Raw genomic sequence first — 21459 nt, 5'->3', positions numbered from 1 at the left:
CCCAGCAATCCCACTACTGGGCATATACCCTGAGAAAACCATAATTCAAAAAGAGTCATGTACCAAAATGTTCATTGCAGCTCTATTTACAATAGCCCATAGATGGAAACAACCTAAGTTTCCATCATCGGATGAATGGATAAAGAAGATGTGGCACATATATACAATGGAATATTACTCAGCCATAAAAGGAAACGAAATGGAGCTATTTGTAATGAGGTGGATAGACCTAGAGTCTGTCATACAGAGTGAAGTAAGTCAGAAAGAGAAAGACAAATACCATATGCTAACACATATATATGGAATTTAAGAAAAAAAAATGTCATGAAGAACATAGTTACCCCGGTAAGACAGGAATAAAGACACAGACCTACTAGAGAATGGACTTGAGGATATGGGGAGGGGGAAGGGTAAGCTGTGACAAAGCGAGAGAGAGGCATGGACATATATACACTACCAAACGTAAGGTAGATAGCTAGTGGGAAGCAGCCGCATAGCACAGGGAGATCAGCTCCGTGCTTTGTGACCGCCTGGAGGGGTGGGATAGGGAGGGGGGGAGGGAGGGAGACGCAAGAGGGAAGAGATATGGGAAAATATGTATATGTATAACTGATTCACTTTGTTATAAAGCAGAAACTAACACACCATTGTAAAGCAATTATACTCTAATAAAGATTAAAAAAAGGACTATTTCACTTATAATTCTAAAATAAACTATTGAGAAATATGCAAAATTAATATAAATAATGCTACTGAGAGATACATGGGAAGATGAATAAATCAAAAATCATATTCTAATTTTGAATATGAAGACTTAACACCATAAAAATGACAATTCTTTCCTAATTTTTCCATTATTAAATGTGGTCTCAGTAAAAAAAATACCTATATGATTTATTTAGGACTAAACAAATTAATTCTAATATATAGAAGGAAAAATAAATAAGCAAGTATAGCCAAGGGCATACCTTTGCAACTCTGGGGTAGGCAAAGATACCTTAGGCCGCAAAAAGCACTAACCATGAAAGAAAAGGTTAGTAAATTGGGCTTCACAGAAGTTAAAATTTTCTATTCTCTGAAATAATGTCATTTGCAGCAACATTGATGGATCTAGAGATTATTATACTAAGTGAAATAAATCAGACAAAGACAAATATAATATATCACTTATACATGAGATCTTAAAAAATGATACAAATGAATTTAATTACAAAACAGAAACGGACTCCCAGACATAGAAAACAAACTTATGGTTTCCAAAGGGGAAATGGGGGGAGGGGATAAATTAGGAGTTTGGGATTAACAGATACACACTACTATATATAAAAGAGATAAACAACAAGGACCTACTATATAGCACAGGGAACTATATTCAATATCTTGTAATAACCTATAATGGAAAAGAATGTGAAAAAGTATATAAAACTGAAATCACTTTGCTGTACACCTGAAACTAACACAACATTGTAAATCAACTATACTTCAATTATAAAAAATTTTCTATTCTCAAAAATATGCCATTAAGAAATGAAAAGACAAGCCATGGACTGGTAGAAACATTCTCAATACATATATCTGATACTTGTATTCAAAACATATATAAGGAGAATGCCTGCAAATCTATAATAAATAGAAAAAATGAACTTTTCAAACAGGCAAACAGTTAAGCGGACATTTCACAAGCCAAGTAATATGACTGGCCAACAGACACTAATGATGCTCAAATCATTAGTCACTAGGGAAATGGAAATAAGAGCCAAACCACTTCATACTCACTAGAGTAAATTAAATGAAAAGACTGACAACACCAAATGCTGGCAAGGTTGTAGAGAAACTAGAACTTTCTTATATTGCTGATTGAAGTGTAAAATTACACAAGAACTCTGGAAAACTGTCTGTAATAAAAGTTAAACATACATCTAACTTCTTGTCCCAGCAATTCTACTTCTAGGTGTTTATCAAAGAGAAATAAAAATATATGCCCACAAAAAGACCCGTAACACAAAAATTTATAGCAGCTTTATTAATTATAGCCAAAAAAGGTGGAGAGAAACAATCCCCATGTCCTCAGCCGGAGAGTGGTTAGACATATTGTGGTATATCCACACAATTCACACAATAAAAAGGAACAAACTATTGCTACAGGCAATGACATGCGTCGCTAGACTTTGAATTGAGAGAAAGAACAGAGTACATACCATATGATTCTATTTATATTAAGTTCAAGAACAAGCAAAGCTATCTATGGTAATAGAAGTCAGAAAGGTGATTGCCTGTTGGGAGAGGGGGGTGAACTTCCTAGGAGGATGGGAATAATATACATCTTGGTGAGGGCAATGGTTACAGAGGAATATACATACTTTTCGTAACTCATCAAACTGTACTTAAATCCTGTGCATTTAATTGTAAGTTACACTTCATTTTCTTTAAAAAGAAAAAAATAATAGAGAATAGCCAAGAAATTTTTGAAAAGAAAAGAAGAGTATTGTGAAGAAACTAGCTCCAGTGGAAGGGGTTTAAGGATTTTAAGTAATCTGCCCCAGAGGGAAGGATTATTTTATTACTAAATGGTTTAGAATTGCCTGAATATGGAGATAATAATAAGCAGGCCCATTATTATTAGCTTTCTTATTTTGTTTTTAATATTCTCTACAGACAACACTCCCCCCACCTCATACTGCCTGTGGCCAGGGTGGCCCACTCCCACCACTCCCTACATGCCACTGGACAAAGGCTACAAGGTTTTAGTAACACATATTGAAAAGGTACAGTCATTAAACCATGTTGTACTTGGTACTGGCTCAAGAATAGAAAACTCAATGTGCAGATTAAAGAGACTAGAAACGGACCATAATCATATGGGAATTTCATATGTGAAAAAGGTGGCTATGTATATTAAGGGATAAAAAATGAATCACTCAATAAATAACATTATGACAAATGGGTCACAATATGAAATAAAGTTGATCTATACCATATAACCTACACCAAAATGAATTCTGAGTAAGTTGAAGTCCTCAATATTTAAAAAAATTGAATACCTCCCCCTGACAAAAAACAAGCCATGACAGAATATGGGAGAATTTGTTTTTGGAATCTTGGCATAGAGAAGGTTTTACTATGTGTGATATAAAATCCATATTCTAAAAAAAAGAAGATAAATTTGACTACAAGGCAATTAAACATTCTTACATATAAACAAACAAAAGAAAAATAAAAAGGAACAACTGGGATATTTGCAGCATATGTCATAAAGAATTACGTTATTTAACGTAAAAAGGACTCATTCAAAAACAAAAAACTAATACAAATGAGCAAAGAATAGTAAAGAATAAGAAAAATGCAAGCCCCTACATGATAAGAAAAATATGAAATCAGAACTAGTCTCCCTCTACTAAAGGAATAGGATTTTGATTAAAGGGACTTATTAGTAAATGCCTCCTTAGTTACAAATACCCATTATTTGAACTCCTTAGACTAAAATCAAATGTGTCATTTCAACAGGGATTTTCGTATAACCTACCTCCCATCATGGGTTTTATTTCCCTTATGTTTCCTGACACTTAGTATCAAAGAAGAAAACAGCTTTCAGATGTACTACAGAACCTGCCTTTAATCTTTAAAAATATAAATCCCATCTCTACATTTATATATATTTTAATTTTTCAAAATATTTGAAACATTTTAAAAATAAATGCAGGAAGTCATAAAACACAGTTGAAATGGCTAATAGTAATGGTTCATAAATTGCACTTATTTAAGACATAAATTACTTTTGCAATGAGCTTGCTAGACAAATTGTTTCTCAATGGTCATGAGGGAAAAAAACATGAAAATTATCATAAAATTTTTGAAAACAGAGTGGAACTGTATTTTTTTCTACCTTATTCTAGCCCCTTTGTTCTTCAACCCTATATTTAAAAACAGGGCTTCCCTGGTGGCGCAGTGGTTGAGAGTCCGCCTGCCGATGCAGGGGACACGGGTGCGTGCCCCGGTATGGGAAGATCCCACATGCCGCGGAGCGGCTGGGCCCGTGAGCCATGGCCGCTGAGCCTGCGCGTCCGGAGCCTGCGCGTCCGGAGCCTGTGCTCCGCAACGAGAGAGGCCACAACAGTGAGAGGCCCGCGTACCGCAAAAAAAAAAAAAAAAAAAAAAAAAAACATAGTGAAACATGTAGTGTTTGATAAAGCATCTTTGGGCTTCCCTGGTGGCACAGTGGTTAAGAATCTGCCTGCCAATGCAGGGGACATGGGTTCAAGCCCCAGTGCGGGAAGATCCCACATACCGCGGAGCAACTAATTCCGTGCGCCACAGCTACTGAGCCTGCGCTCTATATCCCGCAAGCCACAACTACTGAGCCTGTGAGCCATAACTACTGAAGCCCGCACTTAGAGCCTGTGCTCTGCAACAAGAGAAGCCACCACAATGAGAAACCCGCGTACCGCAACGAAGAGTAGCCCCCACTCTCTGCAACTAGAAAAAGCCCGCGCCCAGCAATGAAGACCCAATGCAGGCTAAAATAAATAAATAAAATAAGTAAATTTTTTTAAAAAAAGCATCTTCATCCAATATGAGTACATAGTAATAATAAAGGTACTTTTGATGATTTCAAAACCTAAACACATTGCAGAGCCTTGCTCTTCTTTGAAAGCATGAACAGACAGTACAAAGAAAAGAAAACACAAATGGCTTCTAAACATGAAAAGATGCTCCATATCACTCATAGTAAAATAAATGCAAAGTAAAATTACAATAAAATTGGTGAAGATTAAAAAGCTGGATACATTGTGTTGTCAAGGTTGTGGGAATGAGCATTCTCATATGCTGTTAGTGGAAAGAGAAATTAATACAACTTTAGAGAGGGCAATTTGGAATACTGAACAAAATTCAAAATGTTCTACAATTCCACTTCAAGGAACTTATCCTACAGGTATACTTACACATAGGCAATGTGACATGTACAAAAATATGTTTATAATAGCAAAAGATTAGCTATAATCCAGTTAAATAAATTGTGGGATAGCCATACAAAGTAATAATGAAGTCATTTACATAAATGTGATAATTCTATACACACCAATAGAAAAAATCCAAGATGTACAAGTAAGAGATAAAATTAAGGTGCAGAACAGTTGTGTAAAAGCCATATGTCTATATAATATCTGTCAGAATATACAGAAGACAATGATAACCGGTTGCCTATGGGGAAAAGAACTGAGGGACTGGGAAACTGGGGAATTGAGGGCCAGGGATGGAAAAGAAACTTAGTTTTCACTATATATACTTTTGTATCTTTTGAATTTTGTACCATATCCCAATATTACTTATCCAAATACAAATAATTTTCTTTAAAATAAGCATAAATATTTTGTATATACTCTAACATGGCAGTGGTGAAGAACCAGATTCTAGAGAGACATAGGAAATGGAGGATAGGATGGGACCAGAGGAAAGAATTAAGGGACTGAAAGTGCCATTCAGGTGGAGGGGCATTTGAGAGCAGAGACTGCTAAAAAGGAAGAAGAAAATGGAGAAGATCATGAAAATAAGAAATGAGTTTATTCTGCCAGGGAAGTGGACTCACAAGCAACTCCATACTAAGAAGAACTAGTCCATAACAAGTTTTCTCCTGGTTCTGTCCTGGTCAGATGAATTAAACCAAAGCCTTGGAGAAACCAAGCAGAGCCAATAGGGGAAGAATACCTCCAGGACCTGGCAGATCACCATTGGACCCAATGACTAAGAATATCACAGGACAATCACCAAGCCAATACCATATATTTGTTCTATTTCATCTTTTCTGTTAAAATATAATAAATCCTCCTATTTATTTTTGGGACATGATGGTGGGTTTTACTTTCCTTTTTGCACTTAGGAAAGAGGGTCCTCAGAGTCCTGGGGAAGAAAATAATGATCAAACACAATATCCCTACGAGTTAGGCACTGTTAATTGTTAAATTACCTCCATTTTAGAGATGAGGAAAATGAGGCTTAAAGTGATAAAGTGATTGGCCCAAATACTATAGTTAGCAAAGTGATAGAACCTGGTTTTAAACTCAGGAATTCTGAGACTAGATAGAGTCTGTGTTCTTTACTATGTTGCATCGCACCTCAGCCCCTATTAGGCCTTCTCCTACAGCTCACTGTTAGATGAAAATTGTCATGAGAATTAAATGAACTCATACATGTTAAAAAGTTTACTATAGTACTCTTTACACATGATTGTCTAATAAATGTTAGCTGTCATTATTAATAAACATCTCTTGCTTGGTTTTGTAAAAGCTCTTCAAACTCACTATCTCCATAATTAAACTCATTGTGCCTTCCCTCCCTGCCTCAAATATGCCCTCCATCCTTTATACACTTACTGGCTTCAGCACAAATATCCTCATTCAATGCAAAAAACCTGGTTGTCATCCTGGCTCTTTATTCAACCACCAATTCTCAGTTTTAACTCTCAGCTCTCAAATCCATCACATCATACAGCCACTGGCACTCTTCTGTTTCGGGAGCTCAAAAACTCTCATTCATAGCACTTAGTAGTGATGGGACTCCCACAAAGGATAAAGAAATAGGTCTCATTTTCAGTTATAGATTGGATGGAATGGTATACATGATTGGAATAACATGATCAGAGCAAAAGTTATCCAAGAGACGGAAAAGTAGCACAATACATAATCAAAACGTATGATCTATCCCTTCTCTCGAGAAGTTATCTATGCTGCAATTGTAAATACTTTGTAGTCCTCCAACATCCTCTGAACTCTATCAGAGCCAAACTGAGTGTCACTTTAGATCAGTTCTTATTAGAAACATCAACTTCTATAAGACTTCAGCATGTTATCTGTACCAGTATTTTAACTTATCATATGTTTTTTATAATTTTCTTGTGGGATATTTCATTTCACAGGATTTTCACAGTGTAAAGTTTTTAATTCCTTTTTATAAGAGACTAAGATTTTCATAGTTCACTTACACATGTAAGAATTCTGGTCTTTGTCAGGCTAACAGTAAAAGAGGCAGAATAGTAGTAGTAGTATTTAAACCGATAATTTTAGTATAAGAGTTGGCCCTGACAGAGCTATTATATTCAATATCTAGAACAATTTTATTAAGGTCCTATACATGTTATATTGTAATTAAATAGAAATGCAGAAGCAAATAAATTAATCTACCACTGTTAAGGCAGTATTTACTGGAATGCAGCTCCCTAGCTATTGCCCAGATTGAAATGGAATAATCAAACATACTATAACTTGAAAAGTACTTTTAAGTATATGCTAAATTGCAACTCCATATGAGAATAACAATGGGCAGCTACATAAACACATAGGGTATGGAAGCCTGAATAATGTGCTTAAATCAGAAAAAGTATCAGGTTGCAGTAAAAACAAAGAGCAACTTGCTCTGAATATCATAGTTGCAGCTGCAGCCCAACAGGTAACCTTTATACTTCTGAAATGTGAGAAATACTATAGATCATACATCATCCTTCCACACCCTTCATTTCAATAACAATATAATTAATAACATTATTTTTTACAGTAAAGCTCAATAACCTGTTAATAATGTTGTCTCAAGAGATACTGATATCTTAGAACTAATAACTTGTAAAAACAGAAAGAGGAATTATTTAAGATCCTCATTAAAATGGTCTCTATATAAACAGATAATAATGTCTCTAGACAGTGAAATGAGCACCATTTTGTTCCCAAAACTATAATTTCACTATATGCTCTTACTAGACATGAGTAGATCAGTATTTATTTAAAGATGAACAGTTAGGTATATGTCCTAACTTATGGAAAATAATTCACCATGAAAGTTTATTTCCACACATCCTAAAAAATCTGAGAAACATCTAAATTATATATTTTTTTAAAATTCAATGCCCTTTACTTTGATTCTATATATGAAATAGAATAAATTCATATTAATGAAATATTCAATATCTAAGAACAAAATATTCATACTAATTTACTGTTTGCAACCTGAGGTAAGTTCTGTGTTATATATGAGCAGATGTGTTAAGTGATCCTGCTTCTTCAAACACTTATAGAGGCAAAAGTAGATACATCTGGGCAATGATCAACACATACTTCTTTATTCTACTTCTGTATTTCTGAAGCACAACCCTAAATGTTCATATGGTTTCCCTGCTGTATACTGCATCTCCAGTAATGTTTCCTTAGAAATGCTTTTGGCTATAAGGAACAGAAAATCTGACTATTGATGGCGGAAACAAATTGGGGATGGGTATTTTTCTCACATTCGGGAAAAGTGTCTGATGGTGTTGGATCAGTCGCTCAACAATGTCATAACTTATGACTCAAATACTCTTGGCTTTTCCCTCATCTTCACAAGTTGCTGGTGAAGCTCAGAACACCACTTTTTCATTAAAAAGTAGCGCCACCTATATCTTTATTTTTTTTATGACTTCCTAGAAGCCCTCATAAATTTTCTTACAACTCATTTGCTAGAACTATGTCACATAGCCATTCCCAGTTGCAAGGAAAGCTAAACGATTTTGTATTTTTCAAGTCCCTCTATTGGGGATTTCAAGAGAGAAGGAAGTTGAAAATGTCTGTTAGGATAGTGATTGAACAGGGTCTAGAACAGTCTGCTTTCAACTACTCACAATTTCCATACATATAGTTTACATGTAACACATTCCCCCTCCCTAAGGGAGATAATTACCAACTTTCATTTAGTTATAAAACCTAGCTCTAAATCTAAGATCTGTGAAGGAGAACAAATCTTTCCATCACGGTCAAGTGCAGATTATTATAAACAACTGATATTGTAAATCACTGTAATTCACAAGTTATCTGTTCTCAACACACCCAATACAACATGATATAAATGCAATAAAAACTCTCATTCAAAAACAGGAAGAATGAGAAATATACCATGGCCAATTGTCCACAGCACACAGCAATCCCTACACAAACAACACCTAAATTTCCTTGGTTATTCTATCTGGCAAGTCCTGATTTAGCAATCTAGGAGGTTCTCCCTTGACTGTTGTCATTCAGATTCCCTTGTTCTGCCCTTTGAAAGGATGTCCCTTGTCCATTATCCTTCTTGACTATATACGAGGTTGGCATTGACAGTGTACCCTTCTTGTGTTCTGTCCAGTTTTATCTCCACTGATAGTATACACATCATACTGCTACTATGTGTGCAGGGAATTGCCTTAGAGATTGAATAGTCATACAATGTTTGCTATCCGGACTTCGGCTTCCTTTAGCCACTAGCCACTTATGACAATTCAAATCTGATTAAAATTAAATTGAAAGTTCAATTCCTCAGTCACGCTGGCCACATTTCAAGTGTTCAATAGCTGCATGTGACTAGAGGCTACAGTATTACAGTGAAAGTATAAAACATCTTCATCATTGGTGAACAGTGCTACAGAAAGAGTATCATTGAAAGGCCTGTTAAATTTTAACCGCAATGTTACAAATCCACATAAAATTAGTATTATCTGTTAGTCAATCCATGGCTTAAAATATAGACTGTTACATTATGAAATTGTGTCAGTACATGGAAGTCATTTCTGTAGCTTAGCTATCACTATGTCTCATTGTTGGGATAGATGTCAGAATTCATTGTGAAAACTACAGACAATAATCAAACCATCATATATCCTGTGTTAACTCTGGACACAAAAGTCGCACCAGAGATTTTAAAAGGCTTTGAATTGCCTAAATTGTACTATTTGAGAGTCAGCTAATAAAGTTGACTGGTAGAAAGCTGGCAGGTCTTCTAGAGGACCTGCTCTGGGTTGAGGATGAGGCACAGTATCTTTTCTTCTGCTCAGAGAGTTCATTCTAAACTTACATTAATATTTGCTAATGTCTACATTATCTCCAACCTAGTAACTGAAGACAGAAGAGAATGAAAAGGCTCCAACTGACAAAAAAGAAGGCACTGTTTAGAAGACCTCAGCTAAAGGATGCTCTCTTTGGGTTTTATGCCAGTTTGAATTTGGAAAGTTTGAAAAGACCTCAAGTTTTAGTCTGATTCATCGTAAAGAATCAGAATAGAAAGACTTTATCTTTGTTCGCAGGAAGTCACCAGGCTCCAGAGCAGATCCAAATTCAAATCAGACTTCTAAAGGCAGACATTAGCAAATTATTATAATCTAGTGTATTGTCAAATTTTATATTCCTATATTTAAATTTTAATTATATCTAATATTCAACATGAGGATATAAGATTTTACCAATCTTCTTACCATTTTTACCATTTTACCAATCTCTAAAACATATTGTTAAGAAAAATTAAGATATACTAAATACTTAAATCAACTATAAATATAAACTTCAGAAAACCCATGTTCAATGTTATTGTGACTCATTACAAAAATTGAATCTTTATACTAACTCAGAACCTTATTTTAAAAACTCTGACCAGTACAACGATTAGTTTAGGGAACATAATAAGATTAAAGGAATTCTTATCACAATGAGGAATGTTATAAGATCTCTTTTAAAAACATATTAAATTTTAAAAAGGCAAGCCTCTTTAAAAATCAAGTAAAATAATCAAAATTTCATCTATAATAAAATGTGTTTTTCAGTAAATTCAGATAGCATGCTTAAAATATATCTTAATGTTTAGCAATTATCATGCACTACAACTGTAACAAAACACTTAAAAGTATATATAAATTAAATGTAACTACAAAATTAAAATTAGTAATAATAACAATAAGAAAAAAAATAATATCAGACAGAAAAAAGACTCTAACCACTTTGTCCTCCTGGTGTGAATATCCACGAAAGCAAGTTAGAAAGGACAGAAAAGACAAAACAAAAAAGAAATAATTAATCCCATTCTTAAAATGAATAAGACTTTTTAAGAGTTCATTTCATAGTGAAATTAAACTTCTGAAAAAGTGTAAATTACATTTTGACTGAAATATAAATATTATAATATAAGAGGAAAATTTTTCCATACATTTCAAGCAAGAACATGCTATATACTAGAATATATTAAGATATATAAACAGAATAATTTCTATAAAAGCAAGTAAATACCCAAACATCAGAGAAAGGAGAATGCTCTTTCGACAAATAAAATCCTAATTAAACACTCAATTAACTCAAAGAAAGAAACTGAAAAACGTTAAGGAATAAAGCTTTTATGTACAAAGACAATAAAACACAGTATCACTGTTTATCTTTAATTTCATCATATACTATCAAAAGCAGACAAAATGTAATTCTATATGAATTATGCGTACTGCTTCTAAAAGTTTTTTTGTTCCATTAATTTAGGTCTTCTAAACTTTATAACTTAAAAGAATAAATAAGTAGAAACGGTCATTAAAGATAAAATATTATTGATTACAATTGGTAACTTGGGGTCATAGTTCCCCAACATCATAAATATAGAAAATAAAATAACACATAAGGTACATGACTTCTGAGAAAAGAATCTAAAAAATAAAGAATATGTGTATATGTATAACTGAATCACTTTGTATAACTGAATCACTGTGCTGTACACCTGAAACTAACACAACATTGTAAATCAACTATACTCCAATTAAAAAAAAAAAAGACATGGTACATATATACGATGGAATACTACTCAGTCATAAAAAGGCATGAAATAATGCCATTTGCAGCAACATGGATGGACCTAGAGATTATCACACTAAGTGAAGTAAGCCAGAAAGAGAAAGATATATACCATATGGTATCACTTATATGTAGAATCTAAAATATGACAGCAATGAACTTATCTACGAAACAGAAACTGACTCACAGACATAGAGAACAGACTTGTGGTTGCCAAGGGAGGGGGAGATGAAGGAGGGATGGAGTGAGAGTTTGGTATTAGCAGATGAAAACTATTATATATAGAATGGATAAACAACAAGGTCCTACTATATAGCACAAGGGACTATATTCAGTATCCTGTAATAAACCATAATGGAAAAGAATATTAAATAAATAAATAAGATACATGATTTGGTCAAGAGAACATATTTAAATATGGTAAAGTTTAAAAATGTTGCATTCCTCTTTATTTAAATATAAAATAATGATAATAATAGTAAATTAATAATGTAATAATAATGACCTGATATATTATAAGAACTTATATAAGTTACAAATTAAAATCATATGTTTTTAGGCATCACTGTCTGAAACATTTCTAGCTGTATATCTTATGCAATTTTCTTAAGCTTTCTAGGCCTTTACTTCCTTATCTGCAAAACAGGAAATTAATATTTACTTTATATGGTTTTTTCAGAGTTAAACAACATGAAAAGCTCTCAATACAGTGTCTGACACACAGTTCTATATCTGATATTCTAGCTGATTAAAACATAGGATACTGTGTACAAAGGAATAGGATTGCATCCTTTACAATACTGTGTTCTTGACTGATTCATTTGTTACAAAAGATCACATAAAAGCTATTGTACACAGTCAAGGAAAATTATTGCTAACCATTTAGTCCAACAAAAATCACTTATGGAACACTCATATTTATGTATCAGGCACTACACTAGATTTATGAAACATTAAAAATGAGTAAGACAGTTTCTGCCATCAAGGAATTAAATGTAGTGAGAGGGAAATGAACAAATTACTGTGGAACAGAGAGATGTCTGAAAGCAAGGGAATAACAAAGCACTGTGGAAACACAAATGATTGAGGAGATAGCAAGACTTGGAAAAAGAAATAAGAGAAAGTTTCTGAGATGTAAGCAGGCCTTTAAAGTAATAAAGAGAATGTCGGCAAGACTAGTGAGGGAGAACATTTTATACAAAGAACATGGGATATGCAAGAAGCACAGAAGCACAAACATGCTTGGCATATTTGGACACAAGTAGCTGGAAATGACTAAATTATAATTGACATGTTTGAACTAAAGTCTCCATGGTTAACTATATTAATATCTGGCAAAAGCTTAGAAGCACAATACTTCACAAAATAACTCACATTGCAGAAGTTTTTTAAAAAAGAAGGGAAAAAATGAAGTCATAACTAATGAATTTGCTAATAGTCAATCCCTCTTAGCAGATAATACAGGTTCAATTTTAGTTATACACATGAAAAACTTAGCTACAATATACACATGAATATTACTCTGCCATTATATCTTTACTACCTTTCAATAAGGATAAAAAATAAATACAAAATCTACCATATGATTTATAAATAAGGCATAACATTATTTGCTACTACTTATAAAGTGTTTACTTTGCTAAAATGTGCAGACAGACTGGAAGAAGATAAGTCTGGAAGCAGAGAGACCAGTTAGGAAGTTTTTGCAATATTTGGGGTAAGAAACAAATGCGATAGCAGTATAAACTATAGTAGTAGCAAGAGGAAAGGAGAGAAGTAAACTGGTTTAGGAGATACTAAGAAGTAAGGCCCCTTAAGACTTGATTGAGGAAGAGGAAGAAGTAGAGAAGGACTCCCAGAGTCTGGTTTAAGCAACCAGGAGGATAAGAAGACAATTCCTTGAAAGAAAAAAACACATGGAAAAGCAGATTTGGGAGGAAATAATGACTTCAAGTATAGACAAGGTGAATCTGAGGTGCCCATTAATATATCCAAGCAGAGATTTTTCAGTAGGCAGCTACAGAGGTGGATCTGGAGCTCAAAAGAATAATCCGGCTAGTGAAATGATACCAATAAATCATCAGCATATATACAGAATCTGAAGCTATGAAAGTGAATAAAATCTCCCAAGGAAATTGTTAAAGGAAAAAAGAAAAATGAGGAAGATGACCCATAATCAAAATGGTTCTTCTCTTTGAACTGGCAGGCCTCCAAAGAAAAGAAATTCAAAGTGAAAGGACTAGTAATCTCTTCTAATCAGATTTTAGTAATACAATTTAAGTCAGAAGTTTCACTGTATTTGTCAAAAGTGATTTTAATCTCATCAGTAATCAAACTGGAATTGAGTTGGTTGAAAAACAAAGGTAATGTATAAATATAAAATATTATCAAGGTCCTTAAGACAAAGACTGATTAAAATCTCCTGTGAAACATAAAAAAATAACTTGCTATGGAGGAGTAGTTTAATTTTAAACATATGGAAAACCTGGATATTTTTAAATGGTTAAAAGTGAATCTTCAGTTGAATCATTTGGATATTTACTTCAGCTTTACACTTAGTCTGTGTTTAAAAAAAGAAAAGACTAAATGGTCAATTCAAAGATTAAAGATTAAAATAAGGTATATATATTTACATACATATTCATAATGACATACTCAGTTTAGGTATACAGTAAGGAATATACTAATCCAATCTACAAATATGATTATCTAATTGAATAAGAGTATGTGAAAGCATCTTGCATGGTACCTGATATATATGTTAGGTAAGAAGAAATCTAATAGCATAGAAATTATTGCAAAACACTTTTAAAGCACTCACTGTGTGCCAGGTACATGTTTAAGTGCTTCACAAGTATTAATTCATTTTATTCTCACAATAGCCTTGTAAGATATGTACTATTATTACTTCTATTACTTATAGATGAAGAAACTGAGGCAGAGAGACAAAGCATCTTATACAAGGTCACATAGCTGGTAAATGATAAAGCTGGGATTTACGCTTAGTCTTACTTCAGAACTTGAGCTGAAGCCACCACACAGTGTTGCCTCTATATAATGCCAGTGTCCTCTGTTGGCTTTATGTATCTTTTCTATAATTTAATTGATGAATTAATGATTCTAGGTCATAATTACTAGACATGAAAACTCTAATAATAACTTAGAGTACGTCCAAAAGCATTTATTAAAATTTTAATGGTACAAATTATATTTATTAATTTCCTTTAGTTATTAAAAATTGTATTTTATATTCTAAAAGAATTTTATACTTAGCATTTTTTCCTCATAATCAACTCTCCCTATGGCCATCCTTACTGTCTTACCACTTCTGCTGATAAGCAATCACATTGCCTCTTCCCAAGATCAATGTACTTTAAGTATTAATCTACCTTCTATCACTGGCTCTATCGTTCTCTTTCCTCTCTGATATTTCCTCTTGATAGTCACAGTACCATTTCAGACTAAATACGGCAATTTCATCTGCCAACAACTATTCTTTGTGCAACTTTTCATTAGTTCCCCAGTCACCTCGGAAACTAATGTCAGCTCCCCTCAGATTCCTTCTCTAGATATTCAGTCTTTCTCCTACTACTTGCTCATCTGTATTGCCAAAATGATATATCCCTCTCTATATATCAATGTTGTACATTCTCCAGAGTTATACCACCATCACCTGTCTCTCTCTTCTTGCCTACCTTATATAATCAATCCAAAACCACCTCTCTTTCACACCACTACAGTAATATTCCATCTTCTCTCTCAAGCCTGGACTGTTTTTTTCAAGAATTGCAAGAATTACACACTGCTGTATAGGCAGTATAAGTTTATCTTTTTATTCATCCACAAGTTTGGACCACCATCTTCAAGAAAACATCATCGCAGTGCTGAGCTGCAGCAAGAAGCTGGATCAAAAGACAAAGCTTATCCCAAAATAACATGCCCATGATAAGTACACCCAATTTCTTTCCTCCATTCATTCACTCAACAAGTATTTAATCAATCAATAATAATAAAATGTTAAGAGTAATACATTAGAAGTCTGTAGAATTCATTGAGGCACAAAAGAGTGAGTGGTTAATTCACAAGGGATACCCAAAGAAAGCATCATGGAGATGATGCTTAAATCCAGAAAGATGAGTAATTGTTCATGAAGTGGGTAAGGGTCGTGGGTGGAGTGGGGTCCGGGGGGAAGCAGAGAGATTATTTCAGATTACAGTAGCAGGGTAAGCAAAAGCAAAAGACATAAAAGACAGTGGTAATTTAAGAGAAGTACAAGTATATCCATGGTTTCTGCTTCCTTGGATTCAAGCAACCATGTATAGAAAATATTTGGGGAAAAAACATTTCAGAAAGCTCTGATAGACGAAATTTTCACATACTGAGGTATGGGTAAGTCATTCTGGCTTACACATGATTTGGCTTGAACTTTATGCTAACTAGAACAGCCTGTCTTACGGCCTGTCAAACATGCATTGTACATCTGCTTTAGCCATTAAAGAAAAGCCATTAAAAATCAAAACGAAGTGACTGGTTCAGGCATTCAAATCAGAGCTGGGTGACTATTGTGGATGTGGTTTCAGATACGTTCCTGCATCACTGAGACCCTGAATTTTCTGAATTGTATCAAACTCAAGGACACCACCAGCCATTCTCAAAGCAATATCTTCCAGCAGTTACCAGCTTCAACCTTATGGTCTCAAGGTCTCCCCTTGTAACCATGCAACCATTTCAGACCCCAATCAATCCTTGCTTAGTAAGCACTCTTACTTCTTGCCAGATCCAATCCTAATTCTTGACAAGCGATTTATGTAACTTTGCAGTTTTTCCATATATAAGCCTCCCCCATTTTTTAGTCTGACTGAACACAATTCAAGTCCTTCTTGAATCTGTGTCTCCTAGGCTATAGTCCTCAGTGTGTCTCAAAGAAAACTCTTTCCTATTCCTATTATAGACTGTTTATTGCTTATTTGTGTCAATAGTTCCAAAAAACAAAACTTGAATATGCGACACTGGTAACTATTTACATAACATTTACACTCTATTTACCACTATTTATATAGCATTTATATCGTATTAGGAATTATAAGCAATCTAGAGATGGTTTAAAGTACACCGGAGGATGTGCATAGGTTATATATGCAAATACTATGCCATTTTACATAAGGAACTTGAGCATCCATGTATTTTGCTATGCATGGGGTGGGGGGGCCAGTCCTGGAACCAATCCCCAAAGGACATGGGACATCAAGGGAGGACTGCAGTGTAGTTTAGTCGGGGTATATTGAATGCAGTGAAGCTTATTCTTTGAGTTAGGCAGGGAATAAACCATAGGGAGAGGGCTCTTTATGCCATTAGAAACTTCACTGAAGAGATGAGGCGTCACTAAATAGCTTTTAAGCAGAAGGTAAAATAATCAGATCTGCATTTTACAGATATCAGCATAGCAGCATGTGAAGGATGTGTCTGAGGAATCCAGATGGGAGCAAAGAGACCAGTTAGAAAACTAACATTAGTCCAAGTGATGGAGGATGAGAGCCCAAATAAGAGAGCAGTTAGTAGTCTATGTAGACAGAGAGGAAAGAATAAAATGCAAAATTTGTGGGGAAAGAATGGTGAAGGACAGAAACCTGAGATGATTCCTGGCCTTCTAGTTTAGGTGATATAGCATATAGTGGTGCCATTCAAAAAGCTGAAAATTACAGAAGTAGATCAGGGCGTTGTTCCAGCAATAGGAAGTGCATAGTCTGTTCTGGCCTAAGTGAGAGTCAGTGGCATTTTAATATATTTATTGAAAGGGAGTTTAAAAGACAAGACTTAAAAAGAAGAAGCTTATGTCCTTTTTTTTTTAATTGAACTATTTATTTATTTATATAGATATATTAAAACTGCATATATTTTTGTATACAATTTGATGAGTTTGAACTTATGAATATATCCATGAAACCATCACCACAATCAAATAACAGACATATCTGTCACCTCCAAAATTTTCCTTGAGTCCCCTCATGTTCTTTTCATGGATCAGAATTTTTTTTTTTTTTGCGGTATGCGGGCTTCTCACTGTTGTGGCCTCTCCCGTTGTGGAGCACAGGCTCCGGACGCGCAGGCTCAGCGGCCATGGCTCACGGGCCCAGCTGCTCCGCGGCATGTGGGATCTTCCCAGACCGGGGCACGAACCCGTGTCCCCTGCATCGGCAGGTGGACTCTCAACCACTGCGCCACCAGGGAAGCCCCAGAATTATTTTTAACTTAAAAAAAAATTGCTTCAGATAGAACTTCATTTGTTTTTGCTTATGTTTGAAGTTAAGTATTTTTGTTGGGGATGCTTTAAAATAAATTAGATGAGATTTATTGGGTGAGGAAAGAGAAATTCATGACTATGTCTAACTGTCCTCTCACAATTACCTGCGATTCTATTTCCACTGTGCTCCACTATCTAGTGTCTGCTTTACCATCCTAAAGTTCTGGTGATATCCTGAATTCCTTTATTTATTAAACTCTATATAGTCTCCTATTATGATCAGAACTCATTTCAGATGCTATTACTAATCTTCTCCATATATACTAAGTAAAATCTATTTAACCTGGTGCTCATCTTGTCTAATGATAAGGAGCTCACTTTATCTATTGATGAGGACATTAGGTACTGAGCAGTATACTTTCCACCAAGAGTTTAGGAGCAAAGAGATACCAAAGACAACTCTCAAAAGCACGTCTGCCAATAACCAAGAATACCTTGCACCTGTTATATAGCAATAGTCTACAAATATTTTTTCTCTTCTCTCAAATCTCTAAAACCAGGTACCCCTCGCACATTTTTAAGATAGCATTTAAATTTTAAGTTTAAATAGTTGGAAAGGATACATTTTCAGATATATTGTGTATTGTAGGTGTGATTTAATTATATTTTTATCAAAGCTTGGAGCTGCAGATTTATCTCATTCAATATACAGAAAATGTCTACTTTATAACCTATTTGGCAAACTAGTCCACATTGCCAAACCATCACACAAATCTGACTTTATATCAAAAAGAGTCCAACTTCATTTTTAAATTCATATAAATGTGTTATTATGGGTCACCATGATAATCATCTCAAAATTCCAATTCTGAAAAAGAGAGATGAGGCACCAGAGTCTCGCCAAAAGTCTGTTGCCTGAATGAAATAACGTGCTGCCTCGTTCCATGTTTCTTACAAACTTCTCACTGCTTTGCCCTCATGAATCTCTCCTTCAAGACAACTCTCCTTCAGCGGCAACTCTCCTTGTCACTTTGCCTGGTGCCCCAGAGAATTTTACATCCTGAGGCAATATATTATATAAAGACCAAAATTCAGATTAGGTATGGTTGAGGAGCATGCTTTTATTTTGAAGAGTAGAAGCCACCCACTTATAAAAGTGAGTTGGAAAGAAAAATTTACAAAACAGAAAAGTGTTTTCAGGTTGATCAATTTTAAGAAAAAAATGAAAGAATACATATGGAAATATGTGCCCTTGAAGTTATTAGCACCCGTCTCCTCTCCAAAAAACCTTCCTTCCACATCAGGGTACACTTTCAAGACCACTGCCAAAGCTTAACACACAATATACTAGACATACTGACATAACAGAATTAATGAAGCTTCTCAATTCCTTTTATAAATTCTTTAAGCAGTAGAAATATCTGACTATATTCCTTTTCAAGGATTACATGAATAATCTAGAATTAATTTAAAAATCATAAAATGTTAAGCCCAGAAGAGACCTTAGAAATCATTTAAATTGATGCTGTCATTTTACAGATTTTAAAACAGAAGCAATAATACATGAAGTGATATGTCAACAAGAGTCATGTAACACCAGGGCAGGAACAAAACTTGGTTCTCCTAGTTGTCTCAACTTAAGTCACCCTGTTCCTAGAGAATGTCAAATTTTTACCAATATACTGGAATGCAGTGATTTCATAAAAATCTAACAGAAAATCCATACATGATATGTTTGATTTGGGGTATGGGAACTGATTATATATTACACAAGCACACTAACTACAGACTTGCCGGTAATTACAGTGACTTGAATTTTTTTTTAAAAGACTTACCATCTGATATACTGAACACACATATATCAATATATTTTAAGGGACTTTCTTAAGAATCACTTTCTTTTACAACCATACTAAAGGTATCATTCATTCTGCTTCAAATCTGATAATTTATAGTGAAAGAATCCATATCTGTTACATTTGCAAATTAAACACTATAATTCTAAAAAAAGTATATTCTTTATTTTTTCAAAATTAGATTATCCATTGAGAGATGGTAATCTATTTTTCCCAAAAAGTAAAAGAAACAAAAAATTAATGTTGCCACACTTTGAAGCTTAAAATAATCCTGATTGTAAATTACTTTTAATGTCTTTACCACTAGAGTCTCTATTCCATGATTACAAAATAATATCTCCCTTAGAAAGTCATTATTTTTCAATTTAACTAAATATATAGCTTTAATTTATTAAGGAGTATCATCTTAAGAAACTAAATGAAAGCAGTATTTCATAAAATCTTATTATACTGGTACTCCATAGTCCTGCACTTCATTTATTCTCTCTGTATCCTAAATACACCTCAGAAGAGTTAATTAATTGTTAAGGATGGCTGCACGTGAAAGACCTTAAAATTAAAACAAAAGATTATTTTATCTTGTTCTTTTAGGAGATTACTAAAATAATTTTTAAATTGCTTTATAATTAAATTTTAAGCTATAAAATATTTATATTGTCATTATTCTACTTCATAAAAATAATCTTACCAAAATGCACTGAGCTTAATCCTTTGGAGCTATGATAAATCAAAAACTGTGTTCAGCAAATGTATGGACACCAAGGGGGGAAAGCGGGGGTGGGGGGGTGGGATGAACTGGGAGATTGGGATTGACATATATACACTAATATGTATAAAACAGATAACTAATAAGGACCTACTGTATAAAAAAATTAAATTAAATTAAAAAAAAAATGTGTTCAGTATCTATTGTGAGCAAAAGCCTTCTAGTACATAAGGCAACTGAGTATACGTAGGAAGATCCAATTTGAAAAGAGAAATTAAACTCATTATTCTTTTCATTTAGAATATAGGCCATATATATATATATATATATATATATATATATACACATATAAAAGGAATGTTTTCCCAAGTAAATTATGAATGAAAATTATTTTTTATGTTTAGTCCCTAACATTTCCCTCAGATCTAAGAAAAAATATGAGAAATGTGGGGGTTACTCTCTCTGCTTCCTTTCTTCTTCCATAAATCATCCACATCAGGTTAATCCACAATATATAGAGTTTTATAGTTGATTACAATACAAAAAATGTTCAAGGAGTGTTCCAGTTTTTCACTGTACTTAACTTACTGACTAGAACTTTGCTCAGCATAAAAAGACCATATGTTAGAAACCAGAAAAAATATTTTTAAGCAAACTATATTCAGACGTCATTACAGACTTCTGCTTGTGGCCTAAATGGGGTAGCAAGGGCTAGATTCCTTCATCTGCCTGAAACAAGCAAACAAACAAAAAATAGGCAAAATGTATGAAGAATGGTATTCAAGACAATGGACATCAGGCAAAAAAGGCCAGCTGAAATACGGGAAACAAACAAGATAAGCTCTAAAATTGCCCCAGGTTACTGTTTTGAGAGGCTTTCCAGGCAGCAGAGTAATACAGAGCAGCTGAAACTCACTTTGGCAGACATCCTAAGTTGAAGAGAACAAACTAAGCCTGAGGAGGCCAGCACAGCTAGCTTTCGTTGAACAAGTTATCAGTGAAGAGAAAGGTGAACAGAGAAAGAAAACTCCAGAGATCTACAGAGAGACCCTTCAAGTGTTCAAC

The 21459-nt window shown here is 34.1% G+C and overlaps 1 protein-coding gene across 41 annotated transcripts in view; it reads right to left on the bottom strand.

Moving 5' to 3' along the window:
• Positions 1-21459, bottom strand: part of RIMS2 (regulating synaptic membrane exocytosis 2) — a 572826-nt gene that overhangs the window by 417018 nt on the left and 134349 nt on the right. For 29 of the 41 annotated variants that reach the window (XM_060287502.2, XM_060287509.2, XM_060287505.2 and 26 more), the window contains one exon: positions 10757-10768. The exons of the other annotated variants lie outside the window; for them this stretch is intronic. In XM_060287502.2, the coding sequence (XP_060143485.1) occupies positions 10757-10768 (12 nt within the window). The remainder of the gene's footprint in view (positions 1-10756; positions 10769-21459) is intronic. 41 annotated transcript variants of the gene reach the window in all.

This window comes from Globicephala melas, chromosome 17 (assembly GCF_963455315.2).
Source record: "Globicephala melas chromosome 17, mGloMel1.2, whole genome shotgun sequence".
Taxonomy (NCBI): Eukaryota; Metazoa; Chordata; class Mammalia; order Artiodactyla; family Delphinidae; genus Globicephala; species Globicephala melas.
Note: the sequence above shows the minus strand (reverse complement) of the source record. Positions and strands in the feature narration are given on the sequence as shown.